Below are 25,464 nucleotides of genomic sequence, written 5' to 3' on the forward strand. Positions count from 1 at the left end.
TGGCTCTCTGCATTCACTAGCATACAGTAAAATACATGGAAATGGAAGATGGGATTAACCCTGTTGTCATATGCAAAAGCGAGGTGAGGAAAATGTCATGTCACAGAAAACTCTGGTTAGGTACAGTATTGACATGATCGTGTGTTTATCACTGTGTGCTCTGAAGTGATAGCGTAGATGGTAGGTCTAACTATTGCATGCATCGGCATTGAAGTCATGGTGGTGATGACAATATTATGACAAATGCAGGAGTTTGAGATTGGTGATGATGATGATTTGTTTTTGTGGATTATGATGGTCAAAGGTCACAATTCTTGTTTTCTCCTTTCCTCTCTCTGGTACCCTCTGCAGGATGAGGTCCAGAGACGCCTCATGCCTCCCGCTGCCTCCCAATGCTGTGAGTGGGACTGACTTCCACTAGATGGAGCTCTCTCATCAGCCTTGTCTCCCTCTGTCTTCCATTAGTTTGGGCTTTTTATGTTATTTATTTCCTTGTCCTATTCCTGAGTTATGTGTAAATCTCCTAGCCCAGAGTTGACATCAAGTAAGCCTTTTTATCCAATCTTAATTTTCCAGAACAGTCACTACTTATCCAAAGTTATGAAGAATGTCAACACAGGGATGCCACGTTCATGCATGTCTGCTAGTGGTGTCTCTGTTTGTCCACTGTGTATGTTATGGTCATAATTCCCCCTCCCAAGTCAGGCACAGTTTTTGCATACTCTCCACTACCTCTCACTTTACTTCTCCGCCAACACCCTCACCAGGCAACTTTTTCGGATGGACTGACACACTGAGTATGTAATACACAGTCTTTTTATGTAATACACAGTCTTTTTCTGATGAATTCTAAACCTTCCCAAAGCTTCACCTTGGCCAATCCTCAATGCTTTGTGCATGTTTCCCAGCACCAACAATAGTCGCTACAGCCAGGGGAAATATCCCCCAGCCCCACTTCATCGCACTACACCTCATGCCATCTGAGTTTCATCATCTATATCAATTTCCCCACAGGACATGGAAACACAAATATGGTTATTATTACTACCTCCATGTAAACATAACTGGACAATAGCAGTTAGGCCTAGATCTATGTTTTTGTAGTCAGCGGGTGACCTTGATAAAGCATAGTGGCAGTTGTTGACTTCCTGAACAGATGTCTGTGAGATGCAACCGCATCATCACACAGACAGGGGGCACTGTTTGCCAGCCTGTGTTCAGGTGTCACCTTGACAACTTGTTTTCCCCTCTGATTTTTAGAGATATCAATACATCAGTTTGTCCTGAGCTATCTATCTATCTCACATATCAGTCTGGAGCGATAAGGCCTATGTCCCCTTAAGCAGGCCACTCAGCTCAGGGTCAGCACTGCAATCCAAAGGACCTGTCTGATGCCAAAATTGAGTCTGGGTCACTAAGGAGAGAGAATTCCCTTATGTCAACATAGCAATTGAGTTACTTAACGCAGTCATTTTGGAATATCACTTTTTGTCTGGAGTGTCCATTTTTGGCTGTATTTAAAGCAGGAATCCTTAATTGAAACAAAGCGGTCACCCGCCTGTGTTTTGGAAAAAGCTGAGGAATGGGGCTAGAGAAATGTAACCACTCAAATTCATAGACAGAGTTATGTATTTCTAAAAAATAGAAAACGGTCACCTTTATTTAACTAGGCAAGTCAGTTAAGAACAAATTCTTATTTACAATGACATATGCAAGGACTGACCGTCCATGATATCAAAATGATAGTTTTAACCATGTTTTGAGGATATGCTTTGTTTGTTTACAAACATTTGAGTATAACAAGCTTATGTTGAGTTCTGATGTGGTATGACAGTTAATCTAAGCTCAGGAGGCATTTATTCACTATACAGTGCCTTCAGAAAGTATTCAGACCTCTTGACCTTTTCCACATTTTGTTACAGCCTTGTTTTAAAATGGAAAAAATAGAAAATCATCCTCAGCAATCTACACACAATACCCCATAATGACAAAGCGAAAACAGGTTTTTAGAATTTTTGCAAATTTATCAACAACAAAAAAACATACTTTATTTACATAAATATTCAGGCCCTTTGCTATGAGACTCAAAATTGAGCTCAAGTGTATTCTGTTTCCATTGATCATCCTTGATGTTTCTACATCTCGATTTAGAGTCCACCTGTGGTGAATTCAATTGATTGGACATGATTTGCAAAGGCACACCTGACTATATAATGTCCTACAGTTGACAGTGCATGTCAGAGCAAAAACATGCCATGAAGTTGAAGGAATTGTCCGTAGAGCGCCGAGACCGAATTGTGTCGAGGCACAGATCGGGGGAAGGTTACCAAAAATATGTCTGCAGCATTTCATGTCCCCCCACCCGGTGGCCTCCATCATTCTTAAATGGAATACGTTTGGAACCACCAAGACTTCCTAGATCTGGCCGCCCAGCCAAACTGAGCAATCGGGGGAGAAGGGCCTTGGTCAGGGAGGTGACCAAGAACCCGATGGTCACTCTGACAGAGCTCTAGAGTTCCTCTGTGGAGATTGGAGAACCTTCCAGAAGGACAACCATCTCTGCAGCACTCCACCAATCGTGTATTTATGGTAGAGTGGCCAGAAGGAAGCCACTCCTCAGTAAAAGGCACATGACAGCCTGCTTGGAGTTTGCCAAAAGGCACCTAAAGGACTCTCAGACCATGAGAAAAGAGATTCTCTGGTCTGATGAAACCAAGAATGAACTCTTTGGCCTGAATGCCAAGCGTCACATCTGGAGGAAACCTGGCACCATCCCTACGGTGAAGCATGGTGGTGGCAGCATCATGTTGTGGGGATGTTTTTCAGCGGCAGGGACTGGGAGTCTAGTCAGGATCGAGGGAAAGATGAACAGAGCAAAGTACAGAGAGATCCTTGATGAAAACTTGCTCTCAGGACCTCAGACTGGAGCAAAGGTTCACCTTCCAACAGGTCAACGACCCTAAGCACACTGTCAAGACACCGCAGGAGTGGCTTCGGGACAAGTCTGAATGTCCTTGAGTGGCCCAGTCAGAGCCCGGAATTGAACCTGATCGAACATCTCTGGAGAGACCTGAAAATAGCTGTGCAGCAACGCTCCCCATCCAACCTGACAGAGCTTGAGAGGATCTGCAGAGAAGAATGGGAGAAACTCCCCAAATACAGGTGTGCCAAGCTTGTATCGTCATACCCAAGAATATTCGAAGCTGTAATCGCTGCCAAAGGTGCTTCAACAAAGTACTAAGTAAAGGTCTGAATACTCATGTAAATGTAATATTTCAGTGTTTTTTATTTGTAATAAATTAGCAAACTTTTTTTAACTGTTTTTACTTAGTCACCCCCCCCCCCCCCCTCATCAATGTAATACTTTTTAGAATAAGGCTGTAACGTAACAAAATGTGGAAAAAGTCAAGGGTTCAGAATACTTTTCGAATGCACTAACTTATATAATTAAAAATGTATGTAGCAACTAAGGGTTCTATATTTAATGGCCTATATATTCAGTTGCATCACTTTCCCCTTCTCAATGAAGTTTATTTTCTGGTTGGCTTGCATTCAAAAGTGCATGACCCTTGCCCTCCTTACCTCCCTCTTACCTGATCATTCCTGACCTCAGTGTATAGAATGGAGATTCTGTAGTCATTTTAGCAGTTTGAGGATGTAGAGGCCTCTAGACGTTCTGTGTTGTGAAGCTTGTCCTGTTGTCCCTCTACAGCCCTAGATGACCATGACAGTGCAGTGGACGACCGGGACAGTGACTACCGCAGTGAGACCAGCATCAGCTTGCCCCCGCGCTACCATACTACGGCCCAGCCCAACTCCTCCATGCACCAGTACCCCATGGGCCCCCAGCTCCAGAACCACCTGGACTCCTGCACAGACTCCATGCACAGCTTTGACATGGACTACAGAGACCACCGCGGGAGCAGGTAGAGTTTCTGAATAACACACACAAACATACAGGACATGCCCCTACACAGAATACAAAGACACATGCACAATACAAATTCAGCCATAAAAGATGGCACACCTATTCACGTATACTACAGTCATACATATTGACACACAGTGAAGAAGAGTTAAGACATGAATAGAGTTTTTGAAGTGCAGTATCAGTCATTTATTTTCTGTTGGTTTGTTCTGATGGCTTGATTTTCACGTCAAACTATTAAATGATTATATTGCAAATAGACCCAGTTAACTGAGGGCCTGAGGCTTAGCTCTTTTGTTTATTGGAGGGTGTCCCTCTTTCAGATGATTTGGGGACATCCATCCTCCTGGTACAGAATCAAGCATCAGAATACAAGCACATTTCTCAAGTAAGGTTGGCAGCTTTATATCTAGTCAGGTTATGTTTATTTGTCACTGACACATCCTTTAACACAGCATAAGAAGGAGGTTAGCAATGTCACCTGCTTGAATATATAAATAGTTCCCCCGAGGGAGTGATTCTTCAATCTAATAATGTTGTGGGCAACAGTGCAAGTTAACCCAATAGATATTGAATCTTTGGTGTTTTGTATATAATTGGATCTAGTATAGAATTTGTATAGAATTTTTATCTAGTTAATATTGATCTGTAAACATGCAGTGCCTTTATTTTCCACCATAATTTGCAAATAAATTCATTAAAAATCCTACAATGTGATTTTCTGGATTTTTTTTTCTCTCATTTTGTCTGTCATAGTTGAAGTGTACCTAATTACAGGCCTCTCATCTTTTTAAGTGGGAGAACTTGCACAATTGGTGGCTGACTAAATACTTTTTTGCCCCACTGTACATGTTAGAATCACCTATGGCAGCGATTATAGCTGTGGGGCTTTCTGGGTCTCTAAGTGCTTTGCACACCTGGATTGTACAATATTTGCACATTATTCTTTCAAAAATCTTCAAGCTCTGTCGAATTGGTTGTTGATCATTGCTAGACTACCATTTTCAAGTATTGCCATAGATTTTCAAGCAGATTTAAGTCCAAACTCTAACTTGGCCACTCAGGAACATTCACTGTCTTCTTGTTAAGTAACTCCAGTGTAGATTTGGCCTTGTGTTTTAGGTTGTCTTGCTGAAAGGTGAATTCATCTCCCAGTGTCTGTTGGACAGCAGACTGAACCAGCTTTTCCTCCAGGATTTTGACTGTGCTTAGCTCCATTCCATTTCTTTTTTGTCCTGAATAACTCCACAGTCCTTAACAATTACAAGCATGCCCATAACATGATACAGCCACGACTATGCTTGAAAATATGGAGAGTGATACTCAGTAATGTGTTTTATTGGATTTTCCCCAAACATACAGTGTATTCAGAAAGTATTCAGACCCCTTGACTTTTTCCCCATTTGTTACATTACAGCCTTATTCTAAAATGGATTAAATAGTTTTTTCCCTCATCAATCTACAGACAATACGCCATTTTTAGATTTTTAGAAATGTTTGCAAATGTATTAAAAATATAGTATTCAGACCCTTTACTCAGTTCTTTGTTGAAGCACCTTTGATAGCGATTACAGCCTCATGTCTTCTTGGGTATGACGCTACAAGCTTGGCACACCTGTATTTGGGGAGTTTCTCCCATCCTCTCAAGCTCTGTCAGATTGGATGGGGAGCATCGCTGCACAGCTATTTTCACGTCTCTCCAGAAATGTTCGATTGAGTTCATGTCCGGGCTCTGGCTGGGCCACTCAAGGACATTGAGACTTGTCCCGAAGCCACTCCTGCGTTATCTTGGCTGTGTGCTTAAGGTTGTTGTGCTGTTGAAAGGTAAACCTTCACCCCAGTCTGAGGTCCTGAGCGCTCTGGAGCAGGTTTTCATCAAGGATCTCTCTGTACTTTGCTCTGTTCATCTTTCCCTCGATCCTGACTAGTCTCTCAGTGCCTGCCGCTGAAAAACATCCCCACAGCATGATGCTGCCACCACCATGCTTCACCGTAGGGATGGTGCCAGGTTCCTTCCAGACGTGACGCTTGGCATTCAGGCCAAAGAGTTCAATCTTGGTTTCGGTAGACTAGAGAATCTTGTTTCTCATGCTCTAAGAGTGCTTTAGGTGCCTTTTGGCAAACTCTAAGCTGGCTGTCATGTGCCTTTTACTGAGGAGTGGATTCTGTCTGGCCACTCTCCTTCTGGAAGGTTCTCCCATCTCCACAGAGGAACTCTGGCGCTCTGTCAGAGTGACCATCGGGTTCTTGGTCACCTCCCTGACCAAGGCCCTTATCCCCTGATTGTTCAGTTTGGCTGGGCGGCCAGCTATAGGAAGAGTCTTGGTAGTTCCAAACTTCTTCCATTTAAGCGTGATGGCAGCCCCTGTCTGCTTTTGGACCTTCAATGCTGCAGAACGTTTTTGGTACCCTTCCCCAGATCTGTACCTCAACACAATCCTGTCTCAGAGCTCTACGGACAATTCCTTCAACCTCATAGCTTGGTTTTTGCCAAAGGTGGATTACCTTTCTAACCAAAGGTGGATTACAATCAAGTTGTAGAAACATCTCATGGATGATTGATGGAAACAGGATGCACCTGACCTCAATTTCGAGTCCCATAGCAAAGAGTCTGAATACTTACGTAAATATGATATTTGTTTTTTTTATATATAAATTTGCAAATTGTATTATTTTTTTAAATACATTTTAGAAAAATTCTGTAACGTAAAAAAATGTGGACAAAGAGAAGGGGTCTGAGTACTTTATGAATGCACTGTAACACTTTGTATTCAGGAAAAAGGTAAAATCTGTCATTCTGCCCCTGAGCAAGGTAGTTAACCCCCTGTTCCCCGGGCGCCGAAGATGTATGTGTCGATTAAGGCACCCCCCCCCCCGCACCTCTCTGATTGAGGGGTTAAATGTGGAAGACACATTTCAGTTGAATACATTGTTGGACAACTGACTAGGTATCCCTCTTTCCCTATGTTGTGTGTAGGCCAGTGACAAGAAATCTTCATTTCATCTATTATAAATTTAGGCTGTAAAATAACAAAATGTGGATAAAGTTGTGGGGTGTGAATACTTTCTGAAGGCACTGTATTTAAGAAGGAACACATTTGGTCTTTAACCAAAATGGTCAAATTGTCAAAATTGTCCAACTGCTTGGAAGTTTTCCAGGATGAAACACAAATAATTTGCCAACTCCCATCATGTATCCAGTGTAGAATGATTATTTGCACTCTTACATGTGTGACTTGCTGTGGAAAACATGTGGCTCAGTGAGATTGTGGTAAATGTCCGTCTGTGTGGACAGATAGAAAGCTGATCCGGATAATTCCATAATATCTGAAAAGAAAAGTGGGATTACAGCCAGGAAGTTTTTTTCCTTCAGACGTATTGTTTTACGAAACTTCTTTGGTAGTTTTAATGAAACTGAGCTTAGATTAGCCTGCTGTGGTCACATATGGGTCTTTGGGACCCTGGTGTTGGTTTAGTAATAGAAATTGCCCTCCTCTACCATGTCTCTATATGGCCTGTAAAACTACTTTGGACAGAGATGATTCAGGTTGGATTTTATGTTGTTGATAATCCCCCAGAATGAGGAGGTGAATTTCGGTCATCACACACATAACGCACTTATATCAAACAATCTTAATAACACTCTTACCAATATACACATAAACACAAATTCACCACATTTTTATCATATGTATGTATTTAATGCTTATTGTCTCTGTCACATTGTCTTTATCTTGCTTTTTTTGTCCTGTTATAATATGCAATCTTTGTATTGTTTTCTTTTCTGCTATTGTTTCCTCTCACATTCTATTTTACCTCTACCTTAATAAATTAACCTAAACTAGAGCCATAAACCATAAAGGAAGGGTCAGGATCATCCCTGTAGATTATGGCATGGGTTCGAAGGATTAGGAGAGCAAGTACAAAGTGCAGGGGAGAAATCAGCTGAGTGAGTTACTGGACAAGGAAGAGACTCGTTGGCCTGAGGACGATGTTATCCTCCGCATGGGGAGAGCTCTCACTGAGCCATCAGGCAGCTCACTCTCCAAAAGCACACAACGCAGTGGCATCCTACCTGGCACCTACCCAGCGGGCTATGACACTATCGATCGGCAGTGGACAAAAAAGATTTGGGATCCAGGAGGACTGGCCGCCTTGGAGGCAGAGAAACTCACAGATGAGCCTTTCCCCCCTAATCTTGTACTCCTCCGCCAGAAGAGAGGGGAGCTGGTGCTGCAGCAGGTGTTAAAGATCGAGGAGGAGCAGATGACACCGTGCCTCAAGCCATACAAGAACAGACTTCTTTACAAGACTAGGATGTGCGCCAAAAACATGCTGAGGGACACCTTGGAGAACTACATGGTGTATCAGGAGGACGAAGCTGCCAGAATGAGGACAGGTTTAGGGTACGATTCAGAGGAGGAGCTGCACTACTCCAAGCGATCAGAGGAGGAGCTAGAGGAAATTGCCTCCTTAGCAGAGGCCATTCATTCTGAGAATGGGAGGGGCCATGGCCAAGGCAGACATGCTTCATCCCATGGAAGTTACATAGACAAACATCAGAGTTATCTGGTTAACAAGAGGGGAAAGGTGCAAATGGGAGCGCTGCTTCAGGAGCCCACCCTGTCTCCAGTGGAGGAACCAAGTGACGAGTATATGGATCCCATGGATGAGCTCCAGTGCCTAGTTGAAACAGTATCAGATTACCTGGCTGAAAAAGATTAGGAAATAAGCAAGTATGGGTCCCTTCCCAAGTCATCCAAGTCAAGGTTATCTTCCCGGGGCAGCGTAAGAATATAATCTACTGGAGAGGACCCAAGGACCCCTAGAGATGTCAAGGTGGAGACCCAGGCAGAGGCTTCACCTAAACCAGGAGTATCTGGAGTGAAAAATGCTATGAGTTCATTACTCAGTTCCTTCACTGACAAGGTTAGCTCAGCCCCAAGCAGCCCAGCTCAGGTTCTGCAGAAACTAAAGAAGTATCACCTACACCATCTTCTCAATCTGGTATATCCACACTGTTTTCTTTAATTCCAAAATCCACCAGCCCTGCTCCTGTATCTGTTGTATCTCCTACAGTTCACCCCAGCAGAACATTTCCTTCAATTTACCTTCCCAGTCTGATGCCAAGACACAAGTCCACAATCAAGATACACCAGTCATTAGAACAGAGATTCTAAATAGTACAAGTGATAAAGTTCAGGACTCTGCAACGATGCCACAAACACCAGCAGTCACTTTTGCTTTTGAGAAAATTAGTTTTGGTAAACTTTTTTTCAGGTGAAGAGATAGTGAACTCCACAGAGGGAAAATTACCTCCAGGGAGAAGTGGCTCAAGAGAGGACTCTCAAAATCTTGCAAACTGGGATGAGAAATGTATCCAACTAGGTGAACAGTCAAGGGCTGTGATAGGAGAGAGAAGCCTTAATTCAAGAAATACACCCCAGAATAAACAATTTGTTAATGCACAAGGAAAAGTTGTGCATGGGAGACCTGACTCTGACTACCTCTCAGCAATATGTGCCTACAGTGGGTGGGAAGCCCATTAGCCAACTACAACCAGTGAGTTCAGGGTTCTTTAGCCCTTTCAATAAATATTTCAGCTCATTAATTGCACCAGTTAACCATGTGCTCTCGCAGGGCCCTCCCTGTTGCAGTGTATCCTGTATTTGAGTCAGCACCAGATATTAGCTTAGATAACCCTATGGAGGAGCCATCTTTAGGCAGTAAGCTAAAATGTCAGTTTCGTTCCTCTGATGATGTCTCTTCCCAACAGCCTTCAAAACCAGAAAGAGGGATGTTCTTTGGAGTCATGACATTTGGTTCTGGTGAGGATGTCCATGCCTCCAAACCCCCAGAAAATCCTAGTCAACAACAGGCCCAGCATCACCAATTGACCCCAGTTCCACATCAGCAGCATATGCAGCAACATCAGAGACCACCTCCAATGCCTCTTGGGCATGCTCCTCCTCAACCTGAACCTCAAGGTTTTTTAACAGGATTTCTTAGATTTGGCTCTGCAGGTGACTTATCTGGGAACCCACCACCATAGCAAGTTCCCCCAAACAGTCAACTTCCTGATCCAGTAATCCTCAACAGTACCCTTGCCGACCTCTCACACAAGTGCAAGTCCTCATTCTCAGCCGGGGGGGTATTCTCTCAGGGTTTCTGAGGTTTTCATCTGCAGAAAGCCTATCACCTAAGTGTACAACCTCCCCAGGCCCACCAGCAAGGTGCTTTCCCAAGCAATCATCCTAGTCAGCAACAAGCACCAAACCCATCTCAACAAGCACCCCCTCAACAAGGAGGCATTTTCTCTGGGTTGTTTAAATTAAATTCCTCTAATGTTTTGAGCACCCAAACAACTCGTAATCAGCAGAACTTCAACCAACAGAATATGCCAGGAACAAACCGTGGTCCACTGAGGAACCAGGCTTTTCTAGACAACATACAGTTCCAAAACCTGCTCAACAAGGTGGTCTCCTTTCTGGAATTTTTCAATTTGCTTCTGTAGGCAATGCATCTACAGTCGTGGCCAAATATTTTGAGAATGGCACAAATATTAATTTTCACAAAGTCTGCTGCCTCAGTTTGTATGATGGCAATTTGCATATACTCCAGAATGTTATGAAGAGTGATCAGATGAATTGCAATTAATTGCAAAGTCCCTCTTTGCCATGCAAATGAACTGAATCCCCCCCAAAAAAATTCCACAGCATTTCAGCCTTGCCACAAAAGGAGCAGCTGACATCATGTCAGTGATTCTCTCGTTAACACAGGTGTGAGTGTTGACGAGGACAAGGCTGGAGATCACTCTGGCATGCTGATTGAGTTCAAATAACAGACTGGAAGCTTCAAAAGGATGGTGGTGCTTGGAATCATTGTTCTTCCTCTGTCAGCCATGGTTACCTGCAAGGAAACACATGCCGTCATCATTGCTTTGCACAAAAAGGGCTTCACAGGCAAGGATATTGCTGCCAGTAAGATTACACCTAAATCAACCATTTATCGGATCATCAAGAACTTCAAGGAGAGCGGTTCAATTGTTGTGAAGAAGGCTTCAGGGCGCCCAAGAAAGTCCAGCAAGCGCCAGGACCGTCTCCTAAAGTTGATTCAGCTGCAGGATCGGGGCACCACCAATACAGAGCTTGCTCAGGAATGGCAGCAGGCAGGTGTGAGTGCATCTGCACGCACAGTGAGGCAAAGACTTATGGAGGATGGTCTGGTGTCAAGAAGGACAGCAAAGAAGCCATTTCTCAACAAGGAAAACCATCAGGGATAGACTGATATTCTGCAAAAGGTACAGGGATTGGACTGCTGAGGACTTGGGTAAAGTCATTTTCTCTGATGAATCCCCTGTCCTATTGTTTGGGGCATCTGGAAAAAAGCTTGTCCGGAGAAGACAAGGTGAGCGCTACCATCAGTCCTGTGTCATGCCAACAGTAAAGCATCCTGAGAACATTCATGTGTGGGGTTGCTTATCAACCAAGGAAATGCGCTCACTCACAATTTTGCCTAAGAACACAGCCATGAATAAAGAATGGTACCAACACATCCTCCGAGAGCAACTTCTCCCAACCATCCAGGACCAGTTTGGTGACGAACAATGCCTTTTCCAGCATGATGGAGCACCTTGCCATAAGGCAAAAGTGATAACTAAGTGGCTCGGGGAACAAAACATCGATATTTTGGGTCCATGGCTAGGAAACTCCCCAGACCTTAATCCCATTGAGAACTTGTAGTCAATCCTCAAGAGGCGGGTGGACAAACAAAAACCCACAAATTCTGACAAACTCCAAGCATTGGTTATGCAAGAATGGGCTGCCATCAGTCAGGGTGTGGCCCAGAAGTTAATTGACAGCACGCCAGGGTGGATTGCAGAGGTCTTGAAAAAGAAGGGTCAACACTGCAAATATTGACTCTTTGCATCAACTTCATGTAATTGTCAATAAAAGCCTTTGACACTTATGAAATGCTTGTAATTATACTTCAGTATTCCATAGTAACATCTGACAAAAATATCTAAAGGCACTGAGGCAGCAGATTTTGTGAAAATTCATATTTGTGTCATACTCAAAACTTTTGGCCACGACTGGACCGTACCAACCAGTCCCCAATCCCACAGACACTTTCTGCAGCTCCTCTCAATCAGCCTAGCCAGCAGTACCCAAACATGCAGGATGTGCAGTTGCAAAGACAAAATCAACCAACTCAACAGCCTAGTCAACAGGTGCAAAGTCAAAATCAACTAACTCAGCAGCCTAGTCAATCCAGAGTTCTGCTCTCTGGGCTATTTAAAAAAAACTAATCTCAAGCACCTCCCACAGAACCACCTGGTAAAAGTTTATTCTCAATGTTCAGTGGACCAAGTCCACCACAGGCACCATCTCAGTCTGGGTCCACCTCTCAGGTGCCTCAACCACAACCAGAGGCTAACTCGATTCTTGGAAGACTCCTTTCTGGTTCAACTGCCAGAAATTATTGTTTTCTGTGTTTGGAGGCCCCAGTGCCCCACAACCTTCAGCATCAGCTCTGTCAGTTACAGGGTCCTCCGTTGAAGGATCTACAGTGCCTAAAGAACCATACACGGAAAGTGTATTTTCCATGTTCAGTGGCCCTTTGTCACTGCCACAAGCTAGCTCTGATGAATCGGCAACCACAGTACCTACTCCTGAGTGTGCCACTACCCAAAAGGAATCCATCCCAGAATGTGCACCTTAGGAGCCACCACCTACAGACACTCCTCAAACTGCAGGTTCTATGTTGGGAGGGTTGTTTGGAGGATCTAGTCCCCAGCCCACTGCAGCTACTCCTCAAACAGACCCAAGCTACAGGATTTCTCTCCGTTTTTGGAGGGTCTACTCCCCAGCCTGGCACTGCTGCCCCTCAAACTGCAGGTTCTAGGTTTGGGGGTTTGTTTGGAGGGTCTAGTCCTCAACCAGCTACAGCTGCCCTTCTAACTGCAGGTTCTCTGTTTGGAGGGTCTAGTCCCCTACCAGCTACAACTACTCCTCAAACGGCACCAACAATAACCGCTGAGAACAAAATAGCAATAGCAACAGCTACACCTGACACCACCCCAGCAGATAGCACTGCCAAAATAAAAGACCCGGGAGGCAGACAGTTACGTTGCACAAAGATTCACAATTGTCTGAATCACCTGGACAACCTGACGCCAAAACTCAACCTCAAGAGTCAGTTTCCCTCAAACCTGATCCTAAGGCTGTTAAAGTAGCCCAAGGCCAAGGCATTGAGAAACCTCCTGCTTCAGCTGTCGACTGTCAATCAAAAGAAGCTGATATCCCTACAGCATCAGGGCAACCTGCTAAAACAGAACAGCCCTCAAACGCAGAACTACCTCCAAAGAAGGATTAGTCCAGTTCTTCTGGAAAACAAAAGGCTGTGAAAGGAGCAGTAATACATGAGAAGCACAGAGTAATTTTGTGGGAGAGCCTGAAAGTAAGGAAATGGACAAATCAGTGGTAAGTGCCCAGAAGATTACCCCAGCTGACCAGTTGCCTAAGACTAAAGAGCCAGCCCTCATGTCCCTGTTTGGTGGTTTTATTTCAGGAACTGATTACGCTGGAAAGTCTTTTGGATCCATGTTTTGATCTACATTAACAATTCCCCAAGCCCTTCCCATAATTCCTCATGCAGAAGCAGGTGGTGGTGTGTTCTCAGGATTCAAAACAATATCTGCAGGCCTGTTTCAGGAGGACAAGATAAGTGTAGCAAAGCAAGAACCATCCACTGCCTCTGAGGTTTCTGGGGGGCTGCCAAACCTCCCAAACTACAAGCTCCCCCAGTTGTTACCACTCAGCCTAAAACTAATGATAAGCCAATCAAGGAGACAAGCGATCAAAGTTCGGTAGGTCCCCCTGGTGACTTAGCCAAACCCCAGATTTGCATCTCCACACCTGAGGTAGATCCTTCAGCATCCCTGTCCCAAAAGGAGAAGGAAAGCCTTGTAGAACCACCCCTCTCTGCAGATCCCACCTCTGGAATGCATCTGCACGACCACTTCAAGAAGGACCTATTGAGTGCTAAAAGGCCAGTAGAAGCATACAAAGTGGTCTTCCCTAACACCCTTTATGATGCATTGATATTTTGGGGAGCGTAACCAGGGTCCAGCTCCGCAATCCACCCCACTGAGTACTGTGTTGTGTCTCTTTCCTTTTAACCGTGTTTGTTTTAAGCAGTTGTGCTACTGTGTTGGTGGTTGATTGGGAAGTGTATTATACCTGGTTGTGATATATTGACAATAAGCTAAATATTTCTTACTCTTAAACTCCTAGCGTAAGATTAATTCAAGTTGTACATACATTGAAATTATAATTCTAAGAATGTATGTATTTTTTTTATTATCTAAACCTTACAGAATTCCCTGTTGCCATTCAGTTTGATCAAGTTAGAGATTTCAGTCACTCATGGTCTCCCAGAAATAGTAATAAAAGAAAACCAGTACATGCTAAACCAGTACAGACAAACATTCATTAGGATAATCTGGTACATTAAAATTCATTTCAGGCAATTGGTGTATTCATTCTAATTTGACAACAGGTAGTTATTTTCTCTGTAAGGTTGGATGTCTTTTTTAAATGTTGTACAATTCAGTAGAAACTATAGAATAATGTCAATATCCAATTAATGAACCTCGTTTTTCTTCATCACAACAATGATTATTCTAATATTAAGTCTCTTCCCTCACCCCTCTTTCACCACTCCAGTCCGGTAGAAAGTAGTCGCTTTGGGTCCTCTGGGAACCTGAGCCAGACCAGCTCCCAGATTAGTGAGAGAGGCCAGGAGAGTGCTCCAGGCTCAGGGCTGGAAGAGTCCTTCCACTCCTATCACAGTACCGGCTTCCACCCCTCCATCAATGTCCAGCAACCTACCAACGGACACATCCCCAGCAATGGACACTCTGTTTTGGGGAAGAAGTTGGGAAGACCCTGCCTGGATGTGGGGAAAAGCTTAAATGGCTCCTTGAAGAAATTAGACCACTCAGTAGAGAAAAGATCCAACAAACATTTGCAGAGGTGAGTCTTTTATTAGAGAAAGAGTTGTGAATTTAGAACCGCCACTGAATAGTACAAGTACATTCTTGGTGATTCTCTCACTTTATCTCTCAATCCACACATCTCAGTTTCCACGACAATGAGCCTCCTTTGCCTTTCTCTCCATCCAGAATACACTGGTTGAAGGCCATCAACAAAGTCAGGGATCAGCGTCAGGAGGTAGGTTTTTTCTCCCCATGTTAATCTTATGTTCCCTTTCCTCTCATATATGACCTTCTAATCATCTTGCCCACTCTACACATTCACAACCACACTTTTATTATCCTGCTCCCTATTTGTATTTTTTCCCCATCTGCTTGGTTGAGTTTCACCTCTGGTAGTTCGAAATCGGCAAACTAAATTGCTTATTCCAAGTATTTATCAAGATGCGTTTACTTACGTGTATGTTTGCTGGTTGAGTTAGAATATCAAACAGCTGTTCACTGTTCTTTCTCTCTGAGTTAGATGTGACTGCGCTTCAGAGGTGGAAAATTATCATTAATGGATTGTTAACTCAGGAATTAATCACTCTCTCACACACCACAAAGGACCTCTCAATTGCAGCCTCTCCTCTTCTCCTGCTACCTCAGATTTGAGTGTTGAGGATTAGCGTGGCAGATGTGTTGTTGCTTACCCTTACCATCTGGGGGCGGCCCGTCAGGACATCCAGGATCCAGTTGCAGAGGGAGGTGTTTAGTCCCAGGGTCCTTAGCTTAGTGATGAGCTTTGTGGGCATTATGGTATTGAACGCTGAGCTGTAGTCAATGAACAGCATTCTCACATAGGTGTTCCTTTTGTCCAGGTGGGAAAGGGCAGTGTGTAGCGCGATTGATATTACGTCATCTGTTGGGGCGGTATGTGAATTGGAGTGGGTCTAGAGTTTCCAGCATGATGGTCTTGATGTGAGCCATGAACAGCCTTTCAAAGCACTTCATGGCTACTGACGTGAGTGCTATGCGGCGGTAATCATTTAGGCAGATTACCTTAGTTTTCTTTGTCACAGGGACTATGTGTAACCGATGTGAAATGGCTAGCTAGTTAGCGGTGGTGCGCGCTAATAGCGTTTCAATCGGTGACGTCACTCTCTTTTAGACCTTGAAGTAGTGGTTCCCCTTGCTCTGCAAGGGCCACGGCTTTTGTGGAGCGATGGGTAACGATGCTTCGTGGGTGACTGTTGTTGATGTGTGCAGAGGGTCCCTGGTTCGCGCCCGGGTCGGGGCGAGGGGACGGAGTAAAGTTATACTGTTACATTGATGCTGTTGACCCGGATCACTGGTTGCTGCGGAAAAGGAGGAGGTTGAAAAGGGGGTGAGTGTAACCGATGTGAAATGGGTAGCTAGTTAGCGGTGGTGCGCGCTAATAGCGTTTCAATCGGTGACGTCACTCGCTTTGAGACCTTGAAGTAGTGGTTCCCCTTGCTCTACAAGGGCCGCGGCTTTTGTGGAGCGGTGGGTAACGGTGCTTCGTGGGTGACTGTTGTTGATGTGTGCAGAGCGTCCCTGGTTCGCGCCCGGGTCGGGGCGAGGGGACGGACTAAAGTTATACTGTTACATATGGTGGTCTGTTTGAAACATATAGGTATTACAGACTCGGTCAGGGAGAGGTGAAAAATGGCAGTGAAGACGCTTGCCAGTTGGTCTGTGCATGCTTTGAGTACACGTCCTGTTAATCCGTCTGGCCCGCGGCTTTGTGAATGTTGACCTGTTTAAAGGTCTTGCTTACATCGGCTACGGAGAGCGTGATCACACAGTTGTCCGGAACAGCTGGTGCTCTCATGCATGCTTCAGTGTTGCTTGCCTCGAAACGAGCATAACGGGCATTTAGCTTGTCTTGTAGGCTCACGTCACTGGGCAGCTTGCGGCTGGGTTTCCCTTTGTAGTCTAATATTGTTCAAGCCCTGCCACATCAGACGAGCGTCAGAGCCGGTGTAGTAGGATTCAATCTTAGTCCTGTATTGACGCTTTGCCTGTTTGATTGTTTGTCTGAGGGCATAGCGGGATTTCTTATAAGCGTCCGGCTTGGTGTCCAGCTCCTTTAGCTCAGTGTGGATGTTGGCTGTAATCAATGGTTTCCGGTTGGGAACTGTACGTATGGTCACTTGGGACGACGTCGTCGATGCACTTATTGATGAAGCCAGTGACTGAGGTGCAGTTCTACTTGTTTATCTTCTTTGTCTGCTAAATTACCTAAATGTAAAAATATACAATTGCAAAGCACACCGGGTATTTTTTGGCCATGTTTCGGGGGTGGAGCTCATTAGAATAATGCCCATCGTGCATTGCAAGTTTTCATTTTACATTTTACATTTTGGTCATTTAGCAGACACTCTTATCACACCATAGTGCCATCAGACTTCTGATACCAATGCAGGGTGAAAGTTTGCCACAAAATTGTGAACTGCTATTAAAAAAAATGTGTATACAATGATTTTGTATTTTGATAATACAAATTTCAGGTTTCGAAAGTATCTTCTTACAAAATACATTGGATTGTAGAGCAGACCAGTGAAATACAAAATACTAAAAGGTTATTGAAATACGTATTTTAAATTCAGAAATACTTCCCATCTCTGACTCATTCTCCCTCTGTAGCCACTGCACTAATGGAGTGGTGAATTGCGCCTAGGAGAGAGACTGAACAACTAAATGAGAGAGTGAGGGAAAGATGCAGGAAAATAGGGAACAAGTGTGATGGGAATAAAGAGGTACAGCTTCAATGTTTATCACATTGTTATTTTGCGCATTTTGCCGAGCAAATGTAGGCCGTGCTTTATCCTGTGATGCTCACTTTGGGGAGTATAAGGATAGTGAAAAAGTTTAGCATTTTTTTTATTGTACAAAATAATTGGATGGGCTGGGATATTTGCAGAAAAGTACTGTGAGAAACCATGCTGATTTCACATTGTAGACTCGGCGCTTACTACACAAGTGCATTTGAATGAGTTAAGAGGGCGGAAAAACCTGAATCTCCAAACTGAATACATCAAAAAAGGAATGACTTCTCTGTCAACCTCAATTTATCCTGATTCTTTGTGATGTAGGTGGCTGGGTGGAGCTGCCTTAAAGCTGCAATATGTAACTTTTTGCGTGACTTGACCAAATTCACATAGAAATGTGAGTTATAGTTCTGTCTTTCTTATTGAAAGCAAGTCTAAGTGGAAGATCTGTTCTATGTGCACTATTTCTATGCTCCCCGGTCTTACGTTGTGTTGTTGCGCCTTACTTTTGGTGTTGTATACCAGCTTCAAATAGTTGAAAAATACAATATTTTTGGTTATGGAAAATATATTTCACAGCAGTTTAGATTGTTCAATGATTCTTAACACTACTTGCTTATTTTGTCACATGAACTGAAATTAGGCAAACTATTTTAATTTTAGCCACCAGGAAATGGCAGAGCGATTTCTTGCATAGTGGACCTTTTTTAAGTAGTGATACCGGAGCTCCAAGGCATGCGTCGAAATCGCTAAGCAGTTTACTTCGAAACAGTGTGCCGATGCCTGTACCACTTTATCAGAAGCACGTGATCAATGACGTCCGAAGTTTAATTTCGTTGAACAATCACCTGATTGGTTTGGTATTGGTTTCGGTATAAGACAAAACGGCTACTCGGCGCATGCGCTACACCGTATGGGACGTCATCTATAATAATTTGGCTGCTTTAAATTATTTTGACCAGCATGTGCCACTAGTGTACACTGTGTTGATCAAAGCCGTGAGTAATTAACCTATTTTTGACACAATTGACTGGAAAGCATCAATGCTTCTGGAAGCTTTGTTTCCCCATCACTACTTTTTTAAGGTTTATATTGCGTAAGAATGGTCAGATATCGTCAGTCTATCTGTTGGTCAGAGACAGTTCATATCAGACCTGGGTTCAAATACTATTGCAGGTATTTCAATTACTTTTCAATACATTTCAAAACAAGTATTCAGAACCTTTATTTGAAATAAAAACAAGTATTTGAATATGGGAATGTATTTGGAAATGCATGCATTTAACCCAGGAATTTGAAATAAGTACTTTCAAATGCAATTTGCTTGATTTAATAACAATTCAAATACTTAGATTCTCCTCTACTTCTGTATATCTTTTAGGCAGTAGTTCTGAAAGTAGTGCTCACAAGCCCCAGAAAATAGCGTACTATGTCAAATATGTGCACCACGTCATTGCACTCTCTCGCTCTGAAGTGTGTGCATCTTGCTAGCTGTCACTCAAATGGCAAGGGACTGAAGATCGTTGGCTAGAACTCTTAATTGCTAGGGGGCTGGCCCACATGGAGGGAAATGTAGCTTCCAGAAAAACGGTTGCTTTCAAACTAGGGATTTTGTAGCTAACTGAGGTAACACAGTAATTCTGTTCATAGATTATGCATGTATGAACTACACATTGACACATTCAGCCCACAGCAGGAGGTTTAAGAAAGACTTTGTAGTCGCCAAAGTTCTGGAGCATGTCTTGAAATAAAAGTACTTGTTTTGGGCTGTGTCTTTGGAAATACTCAAATACACATTATTATAATTTAAAAAAAATACTAAATACACATGTATTTGAACCCAGGTCTGGTTCATATACAGTATGAGGAATGTGTGGAAGACTAGAAGGACTGGTTTCAGCTGTAGCACAGATTATGTTGTTTCTAGTCATGCACTCCATTAAACCAGTTGATCCGCGGTTAGAAACCAGTGCTGGTCGTAATGAACAGGTTACAGTTATAGTAGTGCGGTGTCTTGAGATGCATTCCATTAATTAAGCCATGCAGCCTGGTTATGAGGAAGGGGTTGTCATGGTGCTGTGTTCCATTATACTGATTGCTATAGGGCCGGTATAAGGGTCAAATGGAAAGAGAGTGAGGACAGCAGGATGGTACAGATAGAGGTGGAGAGAGAGGGGGGTATGGAGAGAGGGAGACAGAGCTGGCATTTTCACAGCTTCAGATTAGCTTTGTGCTGGAATACATCGCCAGAGGACAGAGAGAAAGGGGACGGAACGAGAGAGGGAATGCACAAAGAGCGGGAGGGAGGGGTACTTAACTGGGACTGAACTGTCATGTGAGCCTAGACTCCTCGCGCTTGCCCTTCCTGGGTTTGTACATCTGGAATGAGAGAGTCAACACTTCTCCTGCGTCTGTCAATCTGGGTGAAGATGAGCAGTCCAATGTGCTTTGAATGTAGCTCATGGAATTAAAAGCACCTGGGGATATGTAAAGAAAGGGGAAAAAATTACTTTTAAGATTTGGCGCTTGTCTTCTATTGAGTGGTTTTCCACAAGGAGTCAACGGTCCCCACTAAGTGACTTCTCTCACCTTCACAGATTCTTACTGTATACTATTACCCTTTTCTGCCTTCATGAGGTAAGCTTTATTGAATTTTATGCATCTTTAGAAATGGTATTATTGCATTAAGTTTGCATTTAATATTGCGCTACATAAACTTAAGAGAATGTTTGCTCTTGACTTTTCTGACTTTTATGCATGAAATGTATGGCTAATAGAAAAATGTTTCCATAACAATGAGTAATATTGTGCGGACATGGGTTTAAGTTATGTGTATTTAATTATCTGGTATTTAAAATACTTTTTTCGGTGTATTTGAGTATTTTCAAATACACAGTCCAAAACAAGTACTTTTATTTTAGTATAGAATGGTTATTTGTAAAAACCAAGTAGTCTACCAAATTGCATTTGAGAGTATTTTCAAATACTTATTTAAAATTGAATTTTCAAATACTTATTGATAATTATATTTTCAAATAACTGGGTTAAATGCATGAGAGTGTATCTGAGTATTTTAAAATACTTTCCAAGTGTTTTTCCAAATTCATTAAAGTATTAAACTACTTGTCTTTTCAAATGAAATATATCTGAATACTTTCTTCAAATTTATACTGAAAAAAATATTAACGCAACATGCAACAATTTCGTAGATTTTACTGAGTTACACTTCATAGAAGGAAATCAGTCAATTTAAATAAATAAATTAGGCTCTAATCTATGGATTTCCCATTACTGGGCAGGGGCGCAGCCATGGGTGGGCCTAGGAGGTCATAGGTCCACCCACTGGGGAGCCAGGCCCACCCACTGGGGAGCCAGGCCCACCCACTGGGGAGCCAGGCCCAGCCAATCAGAATGAGTTTTCCCCACAAAAGGGCTTTATTACAGAAATAAGAGAAATAAGCTTTTTGTGCTTATAGAAGATTTCTGGGATCTTTTATTTCCGCTCATGAAAAATGGGACCAACACTTTACATGTTGCATTTATATTTGTGTTCAGTATATGTGAAAGTAATGTAGATATTTGAACAAGTATTTGAACCCAGGTTTGATATTGTGATATAGTCCAATATAATTATTAAAATGACAACATTGCTCCTGTTGCATGAGTAGGAATAGAATGAGCGGCCAATTGATCAGTTGAAAACGAACAAACCAGGCCAGACTTTTTTTTCTAGGCCACAGAACATGAAGGAAAGAGAGAAAAGACAAGACATTGCTCTGGGGCACTCCAGTGACTCAGTCAGAATTACCCAGACATACTTCTACCAGCTGGCTCCCCCTCTCCGTGGTCTGGACAGCTTACTGCTGAGGCTGAGCCACTGGCCATTCAGAGTATATGGGCCGCTGGCTGCATATGTTAAATGGGCCAGGAGTTGTCTTCAGGAGCCCAGCTAAGAACTGCTGTGAAAGTGATTGATGTCTAAATCACATTTTAGATAAGCAATGTGTATTTTACCTGGGAATGTCTGTTCATTTTGTCCCTGTTTATTTCCAGATTGTCATAGTTGGGGTGGCAGCGTAGCCTAGTGGTTAGAGCGTTGGACTAGTAACCGAAAGGTTGCAAGTTCAAATCCCTGAGCTGACAAGGTACAAATCTGTCATTCTTCCCTGAACAAGGCAGTTAACCCACCCCCTGAACAAGGCAGTTAGGCTGTCATTGAAAATTAGAATTTGTTCTTAACTGACTTGCCTAGTTAAATAAAGGTAAAAAAAATAAAAAATTGTTAATGGATATGAAATGGCAAAAAAAGCTATTTAAATGGAAAGTCAATGTCCACCATGAGGATATCTGATTCCTAACAGTCTTTTAAACCTCTCCTGTACTTATATTGCTAATAACCTCATTGGCTTGATATGTGATTCCTGACAGTCCTGGGCAGCTTTTATAAATGTGCATCACTAATAACAGCACCGTTGGTCTGGCAGCTAGCTGTCTTAGTGCTATTCATGATTATGCCTTCCCGTCAACTGTGCTCTTATCATGCTAATGCACACCTCCAGTACTTGAGTGGTATTGAACAGAGGTTAAACCTCTGGTGGAGGAGAGGGTTAAGAATGTTTCCCACCAGTCCTGTGCGCAAGTTGGAGATGCACTTTAACACCTCTTATGCTTTTACATCTTCTTAGTTGTTCCGTCTTAACAGCCATAGAATGACTCCCCTATCAATTCAGATGGGAGCAAAGTCATTCTTGCAGTACTTTTATGTTGTAATGTGTTACATTTGAAACTTTTATGTCTATTATAGTACAAGGGCTATAGAATAAATACATTTGCTTCATAGGTTGGCAAGGAAACATTGACCTTGTTTGCCCCAGCCCAGGTGAATTTGTCCGATCATTTGGGATGGTTTCTACTCTGACTATACATTTCTATTAAGTTAGAAACATAACGTGATATAGAAATTCTATCCACATCCATCACTGTTCATTACAAACTTTAGGCCATCTGCCATAACAAATGCCAATGCTCTATCTATCTGCTGTTTCACAGTCACAGTGGAGCCAATGTCTCCCTGAATCCATTTGAGTGAGTAACAACAGACAGAGGCACTCGTGGAATTTCAATGAATTCCAATGATGGCTGGCATCTCTTGTTGTAGAGTAATCAACATTAGCTGCGCTCAACACAAGCCCCTCTCTACATTACGAGTAAATATATTCCCCTTGGTACGGTCGATTACTTTTAACATGCTGCTGCTCCACAAGGGTGCTGTAACGCAAATGTCACGACTCACCACAGATCTCTTCAGCTAACAGAAAATAGACTGATAGAGACAAAATCACTTTTGTTAGTGACTGAATGTATTAAAGGTCCAATGCAGCCATTATTATCTCAATATCAAATCATTTCTGGCTAACGATTCACTACCTTACTGTGATTGTTTTCAATTAAATGGCCAAAAAGAAACAAAAATAGCTTCTTAGCAAAGAGAAATTTCTCAATCAAGAATTTTGCTAGCACTGTCTGGGAGAGGTCTGAGTGGGGAGGGGAAAACTGAAAACTAGCTGTTATTGGCAGAGAGGTTTGGAACTCTCTTATCAGTCTATTAACTCATTTACTGCATGGTAATGTTACCATGAAAAGGCCAAAGCTCCATCCCACCAAAACAGACAGAGATTTCAGGTAGTCTTTTCAAACAGCTCATACACTAAAAGGGCATTATCATAATTTTTACAATTTCACAGCATCATTCCAACCTCATAGTGTGGAAATATATATAAAACACAGAAAAATCATGTTTTTGACTGCATTTGCCCTTCAATGACTTATGGCAATATGTTTTATCTTATTGGTCATGTTCATATTTGGTATGTATCTAGTTATATGCATCAGAAACACCAGTCCAGTTAGACCTAGGTGAAAACTGCCTGAAAAGCTGATGGGAAAATGTTCAGCTAACCCTGTGCTCTGTCTGACACAGACAGATCGGTCTGGGCAAATGGCCACAGAGGCACACAGAAAGATGGTGGTTAAACTGACCAGTCTGTCTGTCACTCTGTCTGACGCAGAGACAACAGCACAGGGAGGAAAATTGTGCAGCACTGATTCCCCTCAGCGGGTTGGTGCTTAACAGCATAATGCTACACAGCAAGTGCATAGGGTTGGGCTGTTACTGCCTGAGCTGTCTTCCAACACCCAGGATCAGTGGGGATGAGAGGCAGATGAATAGGTTAAGCCCAGCAAATAATCCTTGAGTGTTAGTTGGCTGTTGCATAAGTGTGTACTAACTTATTGTCTCACTACAGTGTAGATAAAATCATGGATTTCCATGTACAGGTATATGCCTTGATTTTAAATTACATGCATCTTTCTACAATAGCTTGCATATATTGAAGTACTAGTCACTCAAGTCAGATAGTATGGTCATGTCACCCAACAGATTCCCTAGTTATCCCTGTGTCACTCAACCAGCCCACACACTGTGTCTAGCAGGGGGAGGGGTAACAGCTATCTACCTCCTCTATTGCAGCTGGTGTGTGCACAATAATGACACTGACTCGGAGGATAGAATTGAGCCGTCAGTTAAGTACAAGGCTGTCTTCTGATCACGTCCTAATTATAGCGTTTAGGCCAGCTGTATGGTCCGATCATTTCCCTGATCCTTCGTTCTCTGTGAGTGAAGAGAGCGGGTGAGTGGCCAACCCACTGATATACAGAGCACTGGCCTGACTCACAATGACCCCCAATATCAATGTGTTTTTTTAATCACAATTCCACGCTCCACTTTGCCTCCATAGTCTATCTCTCTGGCGTTACAGAGATTAAAGCCCTTTACTCCCACTCTCCCATGCCTGAGTCTCTGTGTGTGTTGTCTGTGTGTTTTTATAGAATTCTGCCTGCAATGTACATAGGAATGCATTGGCATGAGCTAGTAAGATGGTTATGTAGGTTGTTTGCAAACCAAATCGAAGCTAAAAAGACATTTTCAGTCATCCATTGCAATTAAACTTATCTTGGCTATAGAGCCACTTATTTACTTTGTTTTTTCATCGTGATCTCACGAGCCATTATAGCAGCAGGAATATGTTCTTGTTTTTCTCTCTCTCTGCTTTCTGGTCTGTTGGACTGAAAAATTAGAATACTGGCAAGCTCTCAAAATGAAGATGTGGAATTATGCAAATGTGTATACATTGTATTGATTCTCTGAGGGGTTTGTGTGCTGTATGCCAATGACTGAAATGTAAAGGATGAAATGGCTTAGAAGAATGCATAAGGGAAGGTTCATGTTGATAGAAAACAAGCATTCCCCCCTCAAACTGTTGCATATTATTTATCTTGGTCTTCTCTGTCTCTCGCCAGTCATGAACAAGGCTTTGTAAGCAGATCAGTCTCTTCTATATGGTCAGGATGTTGTGTGGTCACACAGAGATTCAAGCCCCAGGGTGCTGGTCGGCCTCTGAGGACGGAGACCAGTGAATCCAGCTCACCATACAGTCCTCAGGGATGTTCTCCAGGGGTCACGAGAGGGGCCTCAGTGGAGGAGATGAACCCAAAGGGACAGAGCCACCTCAGAGTTCACACAAGTGGTCCAAGAGGAGGGAGCTGGGGGGGGGGAAGAGGACTCAGAGCCCCAAGGTGGGTCGCAGCATGCGGAGGAAGCTCCAGAAGTACCTGCAGGGCCCGGCGGGTCCTGTGGAGCCCTCCATCCACCAGCCCCAGGACCAGCACACCCCTGTGGAGATGCAGCAGGACATGTTCATCTGTGG

General features: G+C 43.1%; 1 protein-coding gene across 1 annotated transcript in view; it reads left to right on the top strand.

The window, feature by feature from the left end:
* LOC120021294 (protein unc-13 homolog B-like) overlaps window positions 1–25,464 on the top strand; it is a 111,824-nt gene that overhangs the window by 41,672 nt on the left and 44,688 nt on the right. The window contains exons 7-10 of the mRNA XM_038964991.1: window positions 352–397; window positions 3,713–3,926; window positions 14,656–14,964; window positions 15,114–15,162. Of these exons, the coding sequence (XP_038820919.1) occupies window positions 352–397; window positions 3,713–3,926; window positions 14,656–14,964; window positions 15,114–15,162 (618 nt within the window). The remainder of the gene's footprint in view (window positions 1–351; window positions 398–3,712; window positions 3,927–14,655; window positions 14,965–15,113; window positions 15,163–25,464) is intronic.

This window comes from Salvelinus namaycush, chromosome 26 (genome assembly GCF_016432855.1).
Source record: "Salvelinus namaycush isolate Seneca chromosome 26, SaNama_1.0, whole genome shotgun sequence".
Taxonomy (NCBI): Eukaryota; Metazoa; Chordata; class Actinopteri; order Salmoniformes; family Salmonidae; genus Salvelinus; species Salvelinus namaycush.